Source organism: Leptodactylus fuscus, chromosome 2, assembly GCF_031893055.1.
Source record: "Leptodactylus fuscus isolate aLepFus1 chromosome 2, aLepFus1.hap2, whole genome shotgun sequence".
Classification (NCBI taxonomy): Eukaryota; Metazoa; Chordata; class Amphibia; order Anura; family Leptodactylidae; genus Leptodactylus; species Leptodactylus fuscus.
Genome location: NC_134266.1, coordinates 115,004,199 through 115,020,921, shown reverse-complemented (window position 1 = coordinate 115,020,921; position 16,723 = coordinate 115,004,199). Strand labels below are relative to the sequence as shown.

The 16,723-nt window shown below is 40.6% G+C and overlaps 1 protein-coding gene across 1 annotated transcript in view; it reads right to left on the bottom strand.

Annotated features, from left to right (window-relative positions):
- The window catches only part of LOC142195049 (transcription elongation factor A protein 3-like), a 51,090-nt gene that overhangs the window by 19,475 nt on the left and 14,892 nt on the right, over window positions 1–16,723 (bottom strand). Inside the window, exons 7-13 of the mRNA XM_075264560.1 lie at window positions 15,788–15,853; window positions 9,014–9,082; window positions 7,826–7,879; window positions 6,666–6,737; window positions 6,488–6,562; window positions 6,266–6,402; window positions 1,756–1,812 (exon numbers count right to left, since the gene is read on the bottom strand). Of these exons, the coding sequence (XP_075120661.1) occupies window positions 1,756–1,812; window positions 6,266–6,402; window positions 6,488–6,562; window positions 6,666–6,737; window positions 7,826–7,879; window positions 9,014–9,082; window positions 15,788–15,853 (530 nt within the window). The remainder of the gene's footprint in view (window positions 1–1,755; window positions 1,813–6,265; window positions 6,403–6,487; window positions 6,563–6,665; window positions 6,738–7,825; window positions 7,880–9,013; window positions 9,083–15,787; window positions 15,854–16,723) is intronic.

The window sequence follows — 16,723 nt, the reverse complement described above, 5'->3', positions numbered from 1 at the left end:
GCTCCCTAATAGAGATGAGCGAGTACTGTTCGGATCAGCCGATCCGAACAGCACGCTCGCATAGAAATGAATGGACAGCATGGACAGCCCGCTTCAAATCATCCCACAGATGTTCAATGATATTCAGGTCTGGGGACTGGGATGGCCATTCCAGAACATTGTCATTGTTCCTCTGCATGAATGCCTGAGTCGATTTGGAGCAGTGTTTTGGATCATTGTCTTGCTGAAATATCCATCCCCAGCGTAACTTCAACTTCGTCACTGATTCTTGAACATTATTCTCAAAAATCTGCTGATACGGAGTGGAATCCATGCGACCCTCAACTTTAATAAGATTCCTGGTGCCGGCATTGGCCACACAGCCCCAAAGCATGATGGAACCTCCACCAAATTTTACAGTGGGTAGCAAGTGTTTTTCTTGGAATGCTGTTTTTTTGGACGCCATACATAACGCCTTTTTGTATGACCAAACAACTCAATCTTTGTTTCATCAGTCCACAGGACCTTCTTCCAAAATGAAGCTGGCTTGTCCAAATGTGCTTTTGCATACCTCAGGTGACTCTGTTTGTGGCGTGCTTGCAGAAACGGCTTCTTACTCATCACTCTGCCATACAGCTTTTCCTTGTGCAAAGTGTGCTGTATTGTTGACCGATGCACAGTGACACCATCTGCAGCAAGATGATGCTGCAGCTCTTTGGAGGTGATCTGTGGATTGTCCTTGACTGTTCTCACCATTCTTCTTCTCTGCCTTTCTGATATTTTTCTTGGCCTGCCACTTCTGGGCTTAACAAGAACTGTCCCTGTGCTCTTCCATTTCCTTACTATGTTCCTCACAGTGGAAACTGACAGGTTAAATCTCTGAGACAACTTTTCATATCCTTCCCCTGAACAACTATGTTGAACAATCTTTGTTTTCAGATCATTTGAGAGCGGGCTGTCCATGAATGATGACCATCAAACTTCACTGAACTTGAATTGTTTTGTAAAGAGGAATGGTCCAAAATACCTTCATCCAGGATCCAGGAACTGATTAAAAGCTACAGGAAGCGACTAGAGGCTGTTATCTTTGCAAAAGGATGATCTACTAAATATTAATGTCACTTTTCTGTTGAGGTGCCCATACTTTTGCACCGGTCAAATTTTGGTTTAATGCATATTACACATTTTCTGTTAGTACAATAAACCTCATTTCAGTCCTGAAATATTACTGTGTCCATCAGTTATTAGATATATCAAACTGAAATGGCTGCTGCAAACACCAAAATATTTACATCTAAAAATGATTAAGATTAATAGGGGTGCCCAAACTTTTTCATAGGACTGTACATACATACACATACACAGACACGCACACATAAAGACTGGACTGCTAAGCCTAGAATGAGCAGATCTCAATAAATGAGTTTCTAGACATACTGAATTCTTTCTCAAATCTCTGCTCATCTCCTCTTGGTTTGTAACCTACTGACCAAAGATTTTAGTTCATCCTTCAATGTAACAGATTCCCTGTAAATCAATAGAGAAATCAATAAATAAATAAATGTCAGTAAGAAGCTAGCGGAGCTGGGAGATTGACAGTTCTGGTCTCATCCATCCCTCTCCTTTTCATTTACTTTACCTTTTGTAAGACTAAAAATACTCCAATGCAAATCATATTACCAAAAATAAAATGCTTTCTGTGTAACAAAATAGCAAAACTAAATTCTGACAATTAGATTAGAAATGATCACACGTATAAGCACATAAAAAGGATATAGTCTTCGATCTCCCATGCAATTTTATCACAGTTTACTCCAAAGGTTTTATAGGCATCTAAAATAGATATGGAACAAAATATAACAACACATCTGCATTTTGTATATTATCACAGAATATTTTTCAATTGCCTTATTGTCAACCAAGCAGCTGTAAATATATCTTAGTATTCTTTATGATTGTAAGCAGTTTGAGAAAGCATGCAGAAACATAATAAATAGCCAATAAGCTGCCTGGCAATGAAGAAAATACCACAATACAGTAGTTCTTCAAGTTACAATTGTCTCAGGTTACATTATATTTTAGGCTAGGTTCACATCATTGTTGGAGTCTTTGTAGGAAACTCTGCTTAAAATCGGCAGAGAAAAAAGTCCCGCAGGGAGGACCTTTCTCTCCGTTGGTTTCAGTATAAAAACAGTGGAAATCCAATGGACCCCATTACAGTCTATGACAACGAAGAGGTGAACGCTAGTGTATCATGAAATTGAACTTGAGACCACACTCAACTTACAGAGCTATAGAAACTGTGCAGTGTCATGGGCAGAAAGATCCAGGCAGTCAGCAAGGACATTTTACTAATAGCTGTGTTAACAAACTCCATGCACTGAGTGACTGTCTAGTATCGCCGCTCTACAGTATAGTGTGGTAAAACACAAACTATGCTGAAAAAGGAACCCTTTGAAGTCACTGGGAGGCTTTTTTCCCACGTGGATTCTGACGCAGATTCAGCATCAAAATCAGCGCCAAAAAACTCAGTGTGAATCGACCCTTCAGATTTTTCTAATCTACATGATTAAATACGACATCATATTTTCACACAAGCTCTAAAAGTAGATGATGAGAACCAAATCAAAGAAATGAGTCCAAACTATTAGACTTGGTCATTTATTAGTAAAAGAAAATGATCCAATATTATATCTGTGGAAAAAATCTATGCGGAAAAACATCAAATACCATAGGCAGAGGTTCACATACTTTTTCCACTCTCAGATATGAGATATTAGATCATTTTCGTGTATAGATAAATGACCATGTCTAATATTTTTGTCTCCTTTGTTTGAATTGGTTCTCTTTATTTCATTTTAGGATTTATGTAAAATACTTGTGTACTTATAAGTCAAGTTTATGCCGAAGTATGTAAAATTGTGAAGAGTCCGCACACTATGCAGTACCCCTCTAGAAAGTAATTTACTGACTCTCTTTTCTGATCTGGCTAGGCCATAAGGGTCCTGAAGAGTTTGTTGGAGGTTGTTGAAGTGGGGTAACTAAACCAAACAGCCCATTTAAAGGGAATGTATCACCATGTCTTTCTTTTACAGTTAGGGCCAGAAATATTTGGACAGTGACACAAGTTTTGTTGTTTTAGCTGTTTACTAAAACCTGTTCAGAAATACAATTATATATATAATATGGGCTGAAAGTGCACACTCCCAGCTGCAATATGAGAGTTTCCACATCCAAATCGGAGAAAGGGTTTAGGAATCATAGCTCTGTAATGCATAGCCTCCTCTTTTTCAAGGGACCAAAAGTAATTGGACAATGGACTCTAAGGGCTGCAATTAACTCTGAAGGCATCTCCCTCGTAAACCTGTAATCAATGAAGTAGTTAAAAGGTCTGAGGTTGATTCCAGGTGTGTGGTTTTGCATTTGGAAGCTGTTGCTGTGACCAGACAACATGCGGTCAAAGGAACTCTCAATTGAGGTGAAGCAGAACATCCTGAGGCTGAAAAAAAAGAAAAAATCCATCAGAGAGATAGCAGACATGCTTGGAGTAGCAAAATCAACAGTCGGGTACATTCTAAGAAAAAAGGAATTGACTGGTGAGCTTGGGAACTCAAAAAGGCCTGGGCGTCCACGGATAACAACAGTGGTGGATAATCACCGCATACTTTCTTTGGTCAAGAAGAACCCGTTCACAACATCAACTGAAGTCCAGAACACTCTCAGTGAAGTAGGTGTATCTGTCTCTAAGTCAACAGTAAAGAGAAGACTCCATGAAAGTAAATACAAAGGGTTCACATCTAGATGCAAACCATTCATCAATTCCAAAAATAGACAGGCCAGAGTTAAATTTGCTGAAAAACACCTCAAGAAGCCAGCTCAGTTCTGGAAAAGTATTCTATGGACAGATGAGACAAAGATCAACCTGTACCAGAATGATGGGAAGAAAAAAGTTTGGAGAAGAAAGGGAACGGCACATGATCCAAGGCACACCACATCCTCTGTAAAACATGGTGGAGGCAACGTGATGGCATGAGCATGCATGGCTTTCAATGGCACTGGGTCACTTGTGTTTATTGATGACATAACAGCAGACAAGAGTAGCCGGATGAATTCTGAAGTGTACCGGGATATACTTTCAGCCAAATGCTGCCAAGTTGATCGGACGGCGCTTCATAGTACAGATGGACAATGACCCCAAGCATACAGCCAAAGCTACCCAGGAGTTCATGAGTGCAAAAAAGTGGAACATTCTGCAATGGCCAAGTCAATCACCAGATCTTAACCCAATTGAGCATGCATTTCACTTGCTCAAATCCAGACTTAAGGCGGAAAGACCCACAAACAAGAAAGACCTGAAGGCTGCGGCTGTAAAGGCCTGGCAAAGCATTAAGAAGGAGGAAAGTGTTTGTAAAGAAATGTGTACAATTCCTACATTTTCTATCAGATATTTTTGTTCAACCCTTCAAATTAAACGTTACAATCTGCACTTGAATTCTGTTGTAGAGGTTTCATTTCAAAACCAATGTGGTGGCATGCAGAGCCCAACTCGCGAAAATTGTGTCACTGTCCAAATATTTCTGGCCGTAACTGTATTTATTAAAACCAAACTGTAAAATATATAGCTTTTTCTGTTTTTATTTTCATATTGTACATTTTTTTATTAATATGTTTTATTGTACAAAATTTCTGGTACTTCTATCTTGCATGAACTGTGCCTCTGCTCTGTTAAAGGGATTCTACCATTAAAACCTTTTTTTTTTGTAGATAAGACGTCGGAATAGCCTTTAGAAAGGCTATTTGTCTCTTACCTTTAGATGTGGTCTCCGCTGTGCTGTTTCTTAGAAATAACGTTTTTTACCGGTATGCAAATGAGTTCTCCTGCAGCGATGGGGGTGGGCCCCTGCGCTCAAACAGCGATGAGGGCGTCCCCACCGCTGCCAGAGAAGTGTCTCCACGCGCCGCCTCCTTCTTCGTCCTCCGCGTCATCTTCTATGTCTTCTTCCGGCGCAGGCTCATAACTTCTAGCAGAGCAGACTGCTCAGGAGCACAAGCCACGGGAAAATGTCCGCTAACAATACTGTGCAAGAGGCCATTTTCCTGTGACCTGTGTGCCTGCGCAGTCTGCTCTGCCCAAGGTCCGAGGCCTAGAAGCTACGAGCCTGCGCCGGAAGAAGACATTGAAGATGACACGGCGGACGAAGAAGGAGGCGGCGCTTGGAGACACTTCTCTGGCAGCGGTGGGGACGTCCCCATCACTGCTAGAGAACTCATTTGCATACTGGTAAAACCGGTATTTCTAAGGAATGGTGCAGTGGAGACCACGTCTAAAGGTAAGAGACAAATAGCCTTTCTAAAGGCTATTCCGATGTCTTATCCACAAAAAAAAAAGAAAAAGCTTTTAATGGTAGAATCCCTTTAATAGCAATTTAGGGATATGCTTTACAGCAGTCATGTCCATAGGCAGCAGTAGACAAGAGCTGACTCATTGAGGTCTATGGGATATTTTTCTAGGCATGATCTGTGCAGGGAGTGGGAGAAGATAATCTGTGTCATCTATTGTCAGTAGTGAATGCATTGATGAGGTAGGGGTGTTAGCTTCTATAATAGTACTGTCTGTCTAGTCTATTATGTTAATGTGGTTACTACTACAAAGGAAACCCAAACAGAATTGTCCAGACATATCAGTCTCTTACTAGGCTCTGAAGCCAGAGTGAAAAGATGAAAGATGTCACACAAAAAAAAAAAACACAAAAAAACCCCTAAAACATAGATAGATAGATAGATAGATAGATAGATAGATAGATAGGAGATAGATAGATAGATAGATAGATAGATAGATAGATAGATAGATAGATAGATAGATAGATCATAACATAGGAAATATTAAAAATCAAATCAAATATTCTAAAACAATATATTTAACCATTTAACATAAAAACTTGGTATTAAAAATTGGTCATACTCTGGTGAGGCATTCCCTTTAAGCCTTGTTGTAGAATTCTTGGCACACTATGTCTGTACTAATAGGCCTCGATCACACGACTGTGCTTTTGCATCTACAACTGCGGATCAAAGTACAGACACATGCATTTCTATCAGCCCATAAACTCAGGTGTAATTTTTGTGGTTTTGTGTCCGGTTCGAGGTAAAGAGCTGCATGTGTCATCCGTGCTGTTTTTACTGATCCGTATACTGAACACAGTAACGTGAGGGAGGTTTTATAGTTGATTTCTTAATGTTACTTGTGAAATGTACAACAATGCCAGCTAAGTCTTATAAGCCTTACCATCAGTCTTCAAAGCAGCTGCTATCATCTCTACACACTTGTCTCTTACAGAATCGCCTGTCACATAACAGGATGATAGAAGAGCTGATGAAGTAGGACTACTACACGTTGGGGAGCATGCCAATGGAGCGCTGGGTCTAGGAAAATACCAAAACTTTACTTCAAAGAAAATGACATAGAAAGCTCAATGAAGATTTTGTTGATGCTTTAAGTGCTTTTCACCTTTCCTCTTTAGTGTTTGTAGAAGGTTTGTTGGATCCATTTCGACATGAATTTGGTGAAGATATAGAGTGTCTCCTTGAAAGATGAAGATGTAATATATGGCTATATCATTAATGACACTGAATAGAGATAAAAGTTACAACACACTATTTCTTCATATGTTAAGATAAAATTTTACCTTTCCTCTTTGTTGTTACTAGAACTTTTAGAACCAGATGATGATGACAGTGAAGTGTTTAAGGAAAGTCGCCTAGTGGAGACATATAGATATCAGACGTAAGCATAGATCACCTTGAAGTATACTTTACTGACTCACCCTTAGGCCATGAAGCTGCCATGCAATGACCCTGTGCATCTAGACATGGAGTCTCTATGGCAGAACAATAGGCGGCACTCTACGTTCCATCATTTGTAGAGAAAAGGAAATAGCACTTTGATAAATTCTGCACCTGAAGGTCAGCAAATACAGGAAAAATACAATGCAAAGGAAGGTCCCTTTTACATCACTATAAGTGATTTGTAAAGGGCTGTGGAATATGTTGGCGCTATATAAATAAAGTGATTATTACATTTATTATTAGTAAATGCAGTCTGTCAGCACCAAAAAGTTATTAAACCAACCACAGAATGTTATAGTGCTTAGAGCTGTGGACACAGTGCTATAGGTTGAGTTTAGAATGGTTGTTTTATTGTGACAAAAAACTACTTTTGTATTCCTATGCAATTGAGCGAAGAGTGCATTGGTGGTGTGTCCTGGGGTGGCTGAACAAGGTCTTCCTTTCACTTAGTACCTATCCCACCAACACTGTTGTAATCAGAGATTTCTTCCACCTCCTTCTAAGCAAGAGGAAGATCTGGACACAATCCTCAGATGCCCCAGATATACCCCTTTTGCATAGGAACAAAAAACAGGTTTTCATCAAAATCAAGTAGCCATTCTTCAAACATTTTGGAGCTGACAGACTTCCTTAAGGGCGGGGGTATCCTAAAATGCAAAATTTCAGCAACTGTAGAAATGTATGTTATGGATGTACTTGGTAAAATAAAGACAGCAAGTTTTTCTTTTCACTTAAAGAAGTTCCTGTGGTGCGGTTACCTTCCTTTGTATACAATTTAGTGCCTCTGTTTGGCATTATGTTTGAGAGCTATTCTCCTCCATAAGCGATGATTGAGTAGAATATGGAATCTAATGTGACACGCCTCTACATAAAATCAGAGGCATACATTGGTACAGCATGGTCTAATGGAGTCCGACAGGTTTTGTCTTATTGCCCCATACAAGTCAGAGGTTGTATAGAGTTATAATTTGCACATATGGATGATGAGATTACTTCTTACCTTTCTAGCTTCTTAGAAATATGGGATGCAGACTGAACATCAGTTGAATGGCTTCTGCAAAGAAGATATCAATATGTCAGTCAGAGTTGGACATTTTCCCATTTACAATCAGTTTGTCACTACAATCAGATGCTCAGTCTGTCCTTTTATTTTAGCAATGGCATTCCCAATCCTTAGCTAGATATTGTATAATTATAATTAAAAAATAGTAATTAAAAAATAATTTTTTTGAAACACTATATTTTGGATGCAGAAACAGTTTTTATTTTGCAGATTTTGCTGTGTTTTTTTTGAGCCACAGCAAAATCTACAACAAAAAAATCCTTAATCTAGAATGCTTCTTTTTGTAAGGGTAGAAATTACAATGATGTTATATCCACTGACATTTTGCCCTCTGAGCTTGCTGGTGTACTTCCTTTCTCAGTATAGCTGCCTCTGTGCATACTCCTCTAAGGACTAATGTGCTCTCCTGCTAAACTTCCTCCTGTCAACCTATGTCTTTCTGAGTGTATATAAGTCTTATGCTCTAGCCACACACTGGCTAAGCAATGAATTCAGTTGCCTGTTTCATAATCTTTCATTGCATGCTTTCTATCTTTCTTTCTGACAGTCTGAGTTCTGTTTCTGTTTAAGGCTGGAGTCTCAGTCTCTCTGATTCACTCTTGTCTTGACTATTGCAATTCTCTAACTCACTAAACTCTCCTCTTGACAATCTGTCCTGAATGCAGCAGTCGGACTCTTTCTCTGGAAGCACTACACAGATGCATCTACCTAGTTGTCCATCGACAACAGAATATTCGACTATCCACAACAGAATACTTGCCCATCGCCCACAAATCCCTCTATAGCGCTGCACCTGCCTACATCTCCTCCCTCATCTATGTCTACCATCCTGACCATACTATCTGTTCAACCAATGAACTCAGGTGTGTAATTTGAGCATCACACTCCCTTCCCCAACACTTTTCTCAAGCTGCATCATTGGCTTCTAATGGTCTACCAAACAATCAGATTAAACAACGACTACAAATGTGCATTGAAAAGCAGAATTCTGATGTTTACATTGTAACAGGCGGTTAAAAAAGAAAGATAGGAATAAACTAATATATATATATATATATATATATATATATAGATATTAATATACATTTTTACTGATATAGATATTACTATGTTAATAAGCTTTACCGTTTCAGCTTTGAGTCTTTAGAAGTTTTTTTCTGGGTTTGAGATGGAGACTGACTTTCAGGACAGTCACTGCAATGACAAAGAGAGATGTATCTGCTTCTCTACATATCTACATGAAGCACTGATTTGTTACAGGCCAGTTTGACCCGAAAATTCCACATTGTAACTTGTGATTTGTTTCTGTCAAATTAAAATGTCCAACCCAACATGTATTGCACAGTGAATATACACAGGAGATACAAGTGTGATGTACTGGCCTCATTTCACATTGTTTAGCAGCCTCTAAATCAATAAAGAGTAGTGGGAAGAGACCTTGCAATACTTAAGTCACATACAGAAAATAAGATGCTGTGGGCAGGAAAAAAAAAGCCATTTTAGTAGAAGTAGAATTAGATTTAATCAATTATAGGCAGGTATTGAGATAAATCATAGGAACGGAGGGAGAATTTCTGCACTGTGCTGTGAGCCTGTAACTGCTGCATTTGCAGACACTGGATAGTGGACCCTTGCATTGCCAATAATCTACTTTTGTTAAGTCTTCTTTGCAATAGAGCAGTTTGATCAGTCACTGTCCGCCGAGTGTCTTACATTGTTTATTAAGGATTATTTTGGCAAGATTTAGTTTTATTATTAAATACTTACAAACTTCTGTTCCAATGGCAAACACTGAGACAGCTTGCGTAAATCTAAATAATCTCCAATGGTTAAGGGTTTTGTCACCCAATATTAAAAAAAAAATCTGACCAATGCAGTTCTAATCTACGATTCACTGATCAGGTCACCCTTTTAATGCTTAGCTATTTTTTTTTCAACTACTCCTTCTCTTCCATGCCAACGTCAGTCATTCACAAGGGAATGTGTGTCCAGGAATCAGCAATATGTGCCCAGTCATAAAGTGGTTATGCAACTTAAGTTGCACTTGGCCAAGCTGCTGGTGGTGCAGTCATTTCACTGTGTTTTGCCAACTGATGGCATGCACTCAGCCTTGATGGAGGATGCCTAGCGATTTCTCTCGGAAAACTGTCATTGCTTTATATCGCCATGAGTCAGAGAATGTGGGCTTTTCTTTGGATATGTCAGTCCGGGAAAAGTTGCACACCACTATCAACATGTGAAACAGCAATTATGAATAAGGACAATACATGACATTCACAGCCCACTGGGTTAATTGTTTGAGTGGCAGCAGCCACAGTTCAGAAATGCTATAAGGCCATTTGTAGTTCCAGTGTGTGTGTAGGTTGAGTTCCAACAGCATGTAGGCCACACTTGCTTCCTTTGGATCCTCCTTTCTGGACTGTTTTCACCTCTTCCTCCATCTATATCAGGACAAGACATTTCTGCTCATTTCATGGGTGTAAGGTGAAGAGCTGCCATGGGGTTTTACAGCTAATGAGTCTGGATCAGAAAGGCCATACAGCAGAGGAACAGCTCCATTGCATCTTGCATCAAGTATCCTGTTGGATGGCTTTTAGCCAGCTACAACTGGACAGTGTTGCCAGGGACAATGGCACCATTATTGTTGATGTGCTGCAGTTGGGTTCATAGAACACATCGTCCCTGTATGGTGCATGTTCTGCATCTGGTGGTACAGCACTTTATTTACAGATATATAATGGTTTAAAGGATGTGCTGCTCATAACAAGAATAGTTTCTGAGCATTTCAATAGTTCTGATGTGGCTAAAAACCTTGCGCATGTTACATTTTGTGAATGTTTACTAATGTGTTATTTCAAGATTCACCATTGGAGGCTTATGAATGAAGTATGTTGCTTCTCAAGCCCTTTGTAGAGGCCACCAAATTTGATAGCAGGGACAACTGCAGCATCAGCAATGCCATCCCTTTATTACATTTCTTCATAACAAGGGATGAAAAAGGAAGAATAGCTTTCATGTATTGGTCATTGCACTGGGTTGATGTAAGTTGTGACAGGTAGAGACAGACTGCAGCCATGATGTAAAATCATCCAGCACCTGTGGAGTTAAAGCTCTAACAAGAGACACAGGAAGTGGTCACTGACACAGCAGGGTGTGCTGGGAGGGAGACAGTGATCCAGGGGAGTAATAGGAAAAGGGAAGAGAGACACCATGTTGGTCCTGAAGCAAAGCTAGAAACTCTGGACTGTAGAACAGAACAGTGATAACAGAAAGGAGTTTAGCTGAGCAGCTGAAGGCCAGAACTGATTGAGACATCCATCTTTTCCCAGTATTAAGTACAGGCCAGGAAGATGCAATGCTGACGCAGATGGATTGTCTAGGATGCCGTTAGAGCCTGAAGAATTTATGCAAGCTTGCTCAGAGGAAATCTGCCCGGGAACCATTATGAGCACCACTCAGGCGATAGAAATCCAGAAGCAGGAATATACACCACTGTGGTGTCCATTGACAGTAGCAAGCGCTATGGAAGTGAGGGAACAAGATTATACCTCCATGTCCCTCCAACAACTGTCAAAAGAATCTATCAGGAAAGCGCAACAAGAAGATGAAACAATTGGAAGAGTCCTCCAGTATATGGACCAGAACAGGGTTCCAGGAAGACGAGAGAGGGAGTCAGAATCACCAGAAGTAACTACTTTACTGAGAGAATGGTCAAAGCTATACTTCAGCTCAGACGGTATCTTATACCATCAGAGAGGACCGAACCAACAGTTAGTGTTACCCAGAGTATACCACAGATTGGCTTTCAAAGAACTCCATGAGGAAATGGGACACCTGGGAGTAGAAAGAACGGTGAACCTAATTCGTGAACGGTTCTTCTGGCCCTATATGCAAAGAGATATCGAAAGTTCTGTGACCAGAAAATGTGGATGTTTGAAAGACAAACATCCTAACAAGGCGACCAGAGCACCCATGGGCCACATCCAAACTACTTACCCGATTGAAATGGTTTCAATAGACTTCCTACACCTGGAGCAGTGCAAGGGTGGATATGAATACATCTTAGTGGTAATGGACCATTTTACTCGATTTGCTCAAGCGTATGCCACTACTAACAAATCAGGCAGGACAGCAGCAGAAAAGATCTTCAATGATTTTGCACTGAAGTTTGGATTTCCTACCAAGTTACATCATGACCAAGGAAGAGAGTTTGAGAACCAACTCTTTGCCAAGTTAGGGAAATACTGTAGAATCCAAAGATCGCACACTACGCCCTATCACCCAGAAGGAAATGGACAAGTAGAACGCTTCAATAGGACATTACTGTCAATGTTGAGGACTCTGACAACTGCTGAGAAAAGAGATTGGAAGAATTCGGTAACAAAAATGGTACATGCCTATAACTGCACCAAGAGTGAAGCAACAGGTTACTCGCCATTCTTCCTTTTGTTTGGTCGATCCCCAAGGCTACCCATTGATATTATGTTCGATACCCCAGTTTCAGAAACATACAAGACGTATCCTGAGTATGTCCGGGTATGGAAGGAACGTATGACTGAAGCATACAACACAGCATCAAAAGTGAATGCGGAAGAGCAGAAAAAGAGCAAAGAATACTATGACAGAAGATGTCATGGAGCGGAATTGACACCAGGAAGTCGTGTGTTAGTCAGAAACTTACGAGAGAAAGGGGGTCCAGGAAAACTTCGATCATATTGGGAAGAGAAGGTTTATGTGGTTGTGAGGAGAAAATCTGATGACAGTCCTGTTTATGAAGTAAGACCAGAAATAGGAGGTGATAAAACAAGAATATTGCACCGAAATCTACTCCTACCATGTGATTACCTGCCACCACAGCAAGCCATTCAGGAAGTTGATAAACGTCGATCAAAACCTCTCAGACAACGACATAGGAAGGAAGTTATTGATGGAAGTGATGACAGTGAGAGTTCAGATGAGGAAAATCAAACCCTTGTATTCCGTATACCGAACAGACGCGGAACCAACATTCCTCAACAAAGTGAGTTATGTCCTGAGGCTCCTGAGTTTGTACCTCGAAATGCACCCAATAATTGTATGGTCTCAGATGATCAGTCACCAGTTACTGAAGAATCGGTTGAAGAGGTAAGAGCAAAGGAACCCCTAGAAGATGCAGAAATAGGTTGTCCAATGGAAGAGCAAGGACCTACAGATGCAGTTCCGAACACATCAGAGAATGAACTAACAAGCGACATGGAAGCAGAGACCATTGGAGCTGCTAGGACTGAATCATCAAGAGAACTACCAAGCAGAAAAGTATCAAGTAGAGAAGTAAGAAAACCGGTGATCCTGACGTATGACACTCTAGGAGAACGAAGAGAAGTACCAAGAACTGTCCAGTTCAGACAGGTGTGGACACATAAGGATCAGGTAAACCGACCAGAGTGGTATTTACCCGCAATCTACTTTACTGAGGACTTTAACTGTGATGAATAGACTGGTTTAGTTATCTTGAATAGAAGCAACCTACTTTGAGGATAGTTATTCAGAGCTGGTTGAAGACGGAGGAAGAGCTCCAGCTGAAGAATGAAAAAAAGGTTATTGCTAATGTTATGTTTAGTCAGGTTATGGTTATCATTGATGTGTTAATGTTAAAGGAAGTACTATGGACACTGTCTCACACCTCTTCACTAAGGACAGTAGAAGGGACAATGGAGACATCCACCAGTTAGATACTGGGATCCTGGATGTGGGAGACGTCCTACAATCAGGAAAAAGGGGTGTTGACCTTTGAGTAAGGACAGTTCCAATTGGGTCTAAATTAACCATACGTAGGCCATATTTTTGAGCCAATGTCAGGGACGACATGAAATTAGCGGGGGAGAGTGTGACAGGTAGAGACAGACTGCAGCCATGATGTAAAATCATCCAGCACCTGTGGAGTTAAAGCTCTAACAAGAGACACAGGAAGTGGTCACTGACACAGCAGGGTGTGCTGGGAGGGAGACAGTGATCCAGGGGAGTAATAGGAAAAGGGAAGAGAGACACCATGTTGGTCCTGAAGCAAAGCTAGAAACTCTGGACTGTAGAACAGAACAGTGATAACAGAAGGGAGTTTAGCTGAGCAGCTGAAGGCCAGAACTGATTGAGACATCCATCTTTTCCCAGTGATAAGTACAACTGCCAGTATACAGTGATATCTGTTATGAAAGACTCATGTACTGTATGTGATAGCTGTGGAGACTGTGTGAAGAGAAGTAAAACCTTAACAACAACTGCTGTCTGGGATTGTCCCTTCGTCTAAGCTCTCTAATATCCAAGAACTCATATACACTATGTCCTACCTCGACCCGCTGTGAGACGGACATACGACAAAGGGGAATTGGAGAAGGGTGAACATCTGCATCAAGGTTATTATGGTGGAGGAACTTCCTAGACTAGAACAGGAGAAATACTTTCCTTTGGATGCAGAAGGAGCCCTTGATATGTCTCAGGCACAGCCAAGGGAGTAAGTTGACCCTTATTTCTTTCAAGATGATGATGATGACCACAAACACATTGTTCAACAACTCCAACCATGTCAGGCCCTTGGATCCATGCATACACTACTTACGCTGTAAGAAGTGTATTATTAGCATCAAGCACAAGGATGAGTACCTGATCACTGTGCTCTAGACCCTCAATATAAAGCTGAAATAAGGGAATTTTTCCATGCCTCACTAAAGCAAGGAAAATTGGCATATTTTCAGGATAGCTTTCCATAGCTTTTCGGGAGACTGCTGCAAGTGCCAGTCACACATGTGCCCAGGTGGCCTGTGCCTAATCCCAATCCAGCTTATTCAGTCAGCGCTCCACTTCCCCTGCCAGTGCTACAATTACAAGAAATAGGAGGGAAAGCAGCAGCATCAGAGACCCACAACAGGCAACTGACTGTCACTGGATGCACCAGCAGGTACATTCATACCTAGAGTGCTTGTACTGTATATTCTAGTAGATAACTGTGATCCCATGGAATTCTGGGCCAGTAGGTTAGACCAGTGGAAGTAGCTGGCCCACTCATGGGAGTTTAATCTTAGCCAGTATTAAGCGTATTGGCCGAGACAGTGTTCAGTGCTGCTGGTGGTAGTGTAACACCTAGACCGGATAGATAGGCATGGATCCATGAGGATGGAGCTGCAACTGCCTCCCTGTATCATGTTCTATTTACTGTACTTCTCATGCTGCCTGCTATTCATAAACAGCCAGACATCATCTCTTGCGACCTAATCCATCACATTGCCATTCATGTTGCCACTGCTACTACCACTGCCACCATTCAGCCAGACATGTCTTGTTACCTAGTCCACTATATTATTCCATGCTGTACTGCCACTCATGTTGCCACAGCCATCACCACTGCCTTCACTCAGCTAGACATGTCTTGTGCCATCCATACTGCTTTCTCATGGACCCATACAGTAGGCTAAGCCTAAATTTCCACTAACTATATGACAAGATTAGTAAATCTGCCCCACTGTACTAGAACATGATCTGTCATGTTATTGGATCCCCTTTCCTTCTATCTGCAATACCAGGCCCATTAGCGAGCTGGATAATGTTTCTCAGCCTAGAAATTGAGCAGAGGGGCAGCATGAATGGTTAGCTGGTAGAGACTGTAAATATTAGTAAGGCTTTCCCTTCCTGATAAATAGGCTGTTGAGAAATGTAATTTCCTTAGTAAACCAGCTAAAAGCTATGTGCATGGTTTTTCCACTGCAAGCAAACCAAATTATGAACTATGTATGTAGTATAATATAGTAAATAAAGATAATATTCTAGGTTATAATATATGATACATTCTAATAAGTGCAGCTGAGGTTACATAAAATTATAATGGAATGCTTTGTAGTCTTGTAGTATTTTCACTACATAGTTCCTTACCGGTTTACTTTTGGGTCCTTGGTGGTAGATTGCTGGTTTGGAGACTTTGTATTTTCTGGGTGTGTGCTGAATGATAAAGGACAGTCAGTGATAGCACAACAAAGACACATTTCAACTATTGTAAATTTATAATAAGATGCAGGTCTAGTTGCCTATGTTATTTATGACTATGGATGTAACAATCAGGTGTGTGGAAGCCCCAGTCACCAGGGATCTGGAGACTAAAGGGGCCCAAAAGATCAATACTATTAGGGGCCCTAATACAAATTGCTCCCAGGTGTGGGCAGAAGAGTGGACAGCGGCACCGACGAATGTCATCTCCAGGATGAGAAGACAGTAAAAGTATTATGGGGTGGGGAGGGGGTTGGGGGACTGAGTTAGTTAGCTAGGTAGGTAGGGCTAGTAGTCTGTGGGCTAACTAGGTAAACAGGGGGAGGTTGAGGGAGAAAGTTAAAGGGTTGATCTGAGTGAACTGGAATGCTTCATGGTAGTTATAGGCTAAGACAGCAGATACCCATGTAAACAAATGCAGAGGACACCAGAAGCTCCCAGAGAAAGCCAGAAATCACTCAAAACACTGCTAAAGGTATTTGGGTGCACTTATTAACCCATTGATAGCACTAACAGACCTTTTTAAAAAAAAAAAAAAAAAAAAATTTGCCTGGAAAACCCCTTTAAGCAATTGCCAACTAATAACCTTTATGCATATTAAAGTACCTTTTACATGGCTCATTGTTTAACTGGTGCTATGTACTGTTTCCAGGGATTTGACTATAGCGGATTAGTATTGATTAGTATTGATTTTTAGCCTGTACAAATTAAGAATAATCATGTTTTACCGAGCAGTCAAGTAGTAACGCCAGTATGGAAATAAAATGCACATATATAACATTAATAGTTTACACTATAACTTTACATTTTAAACAAATCTTAAAT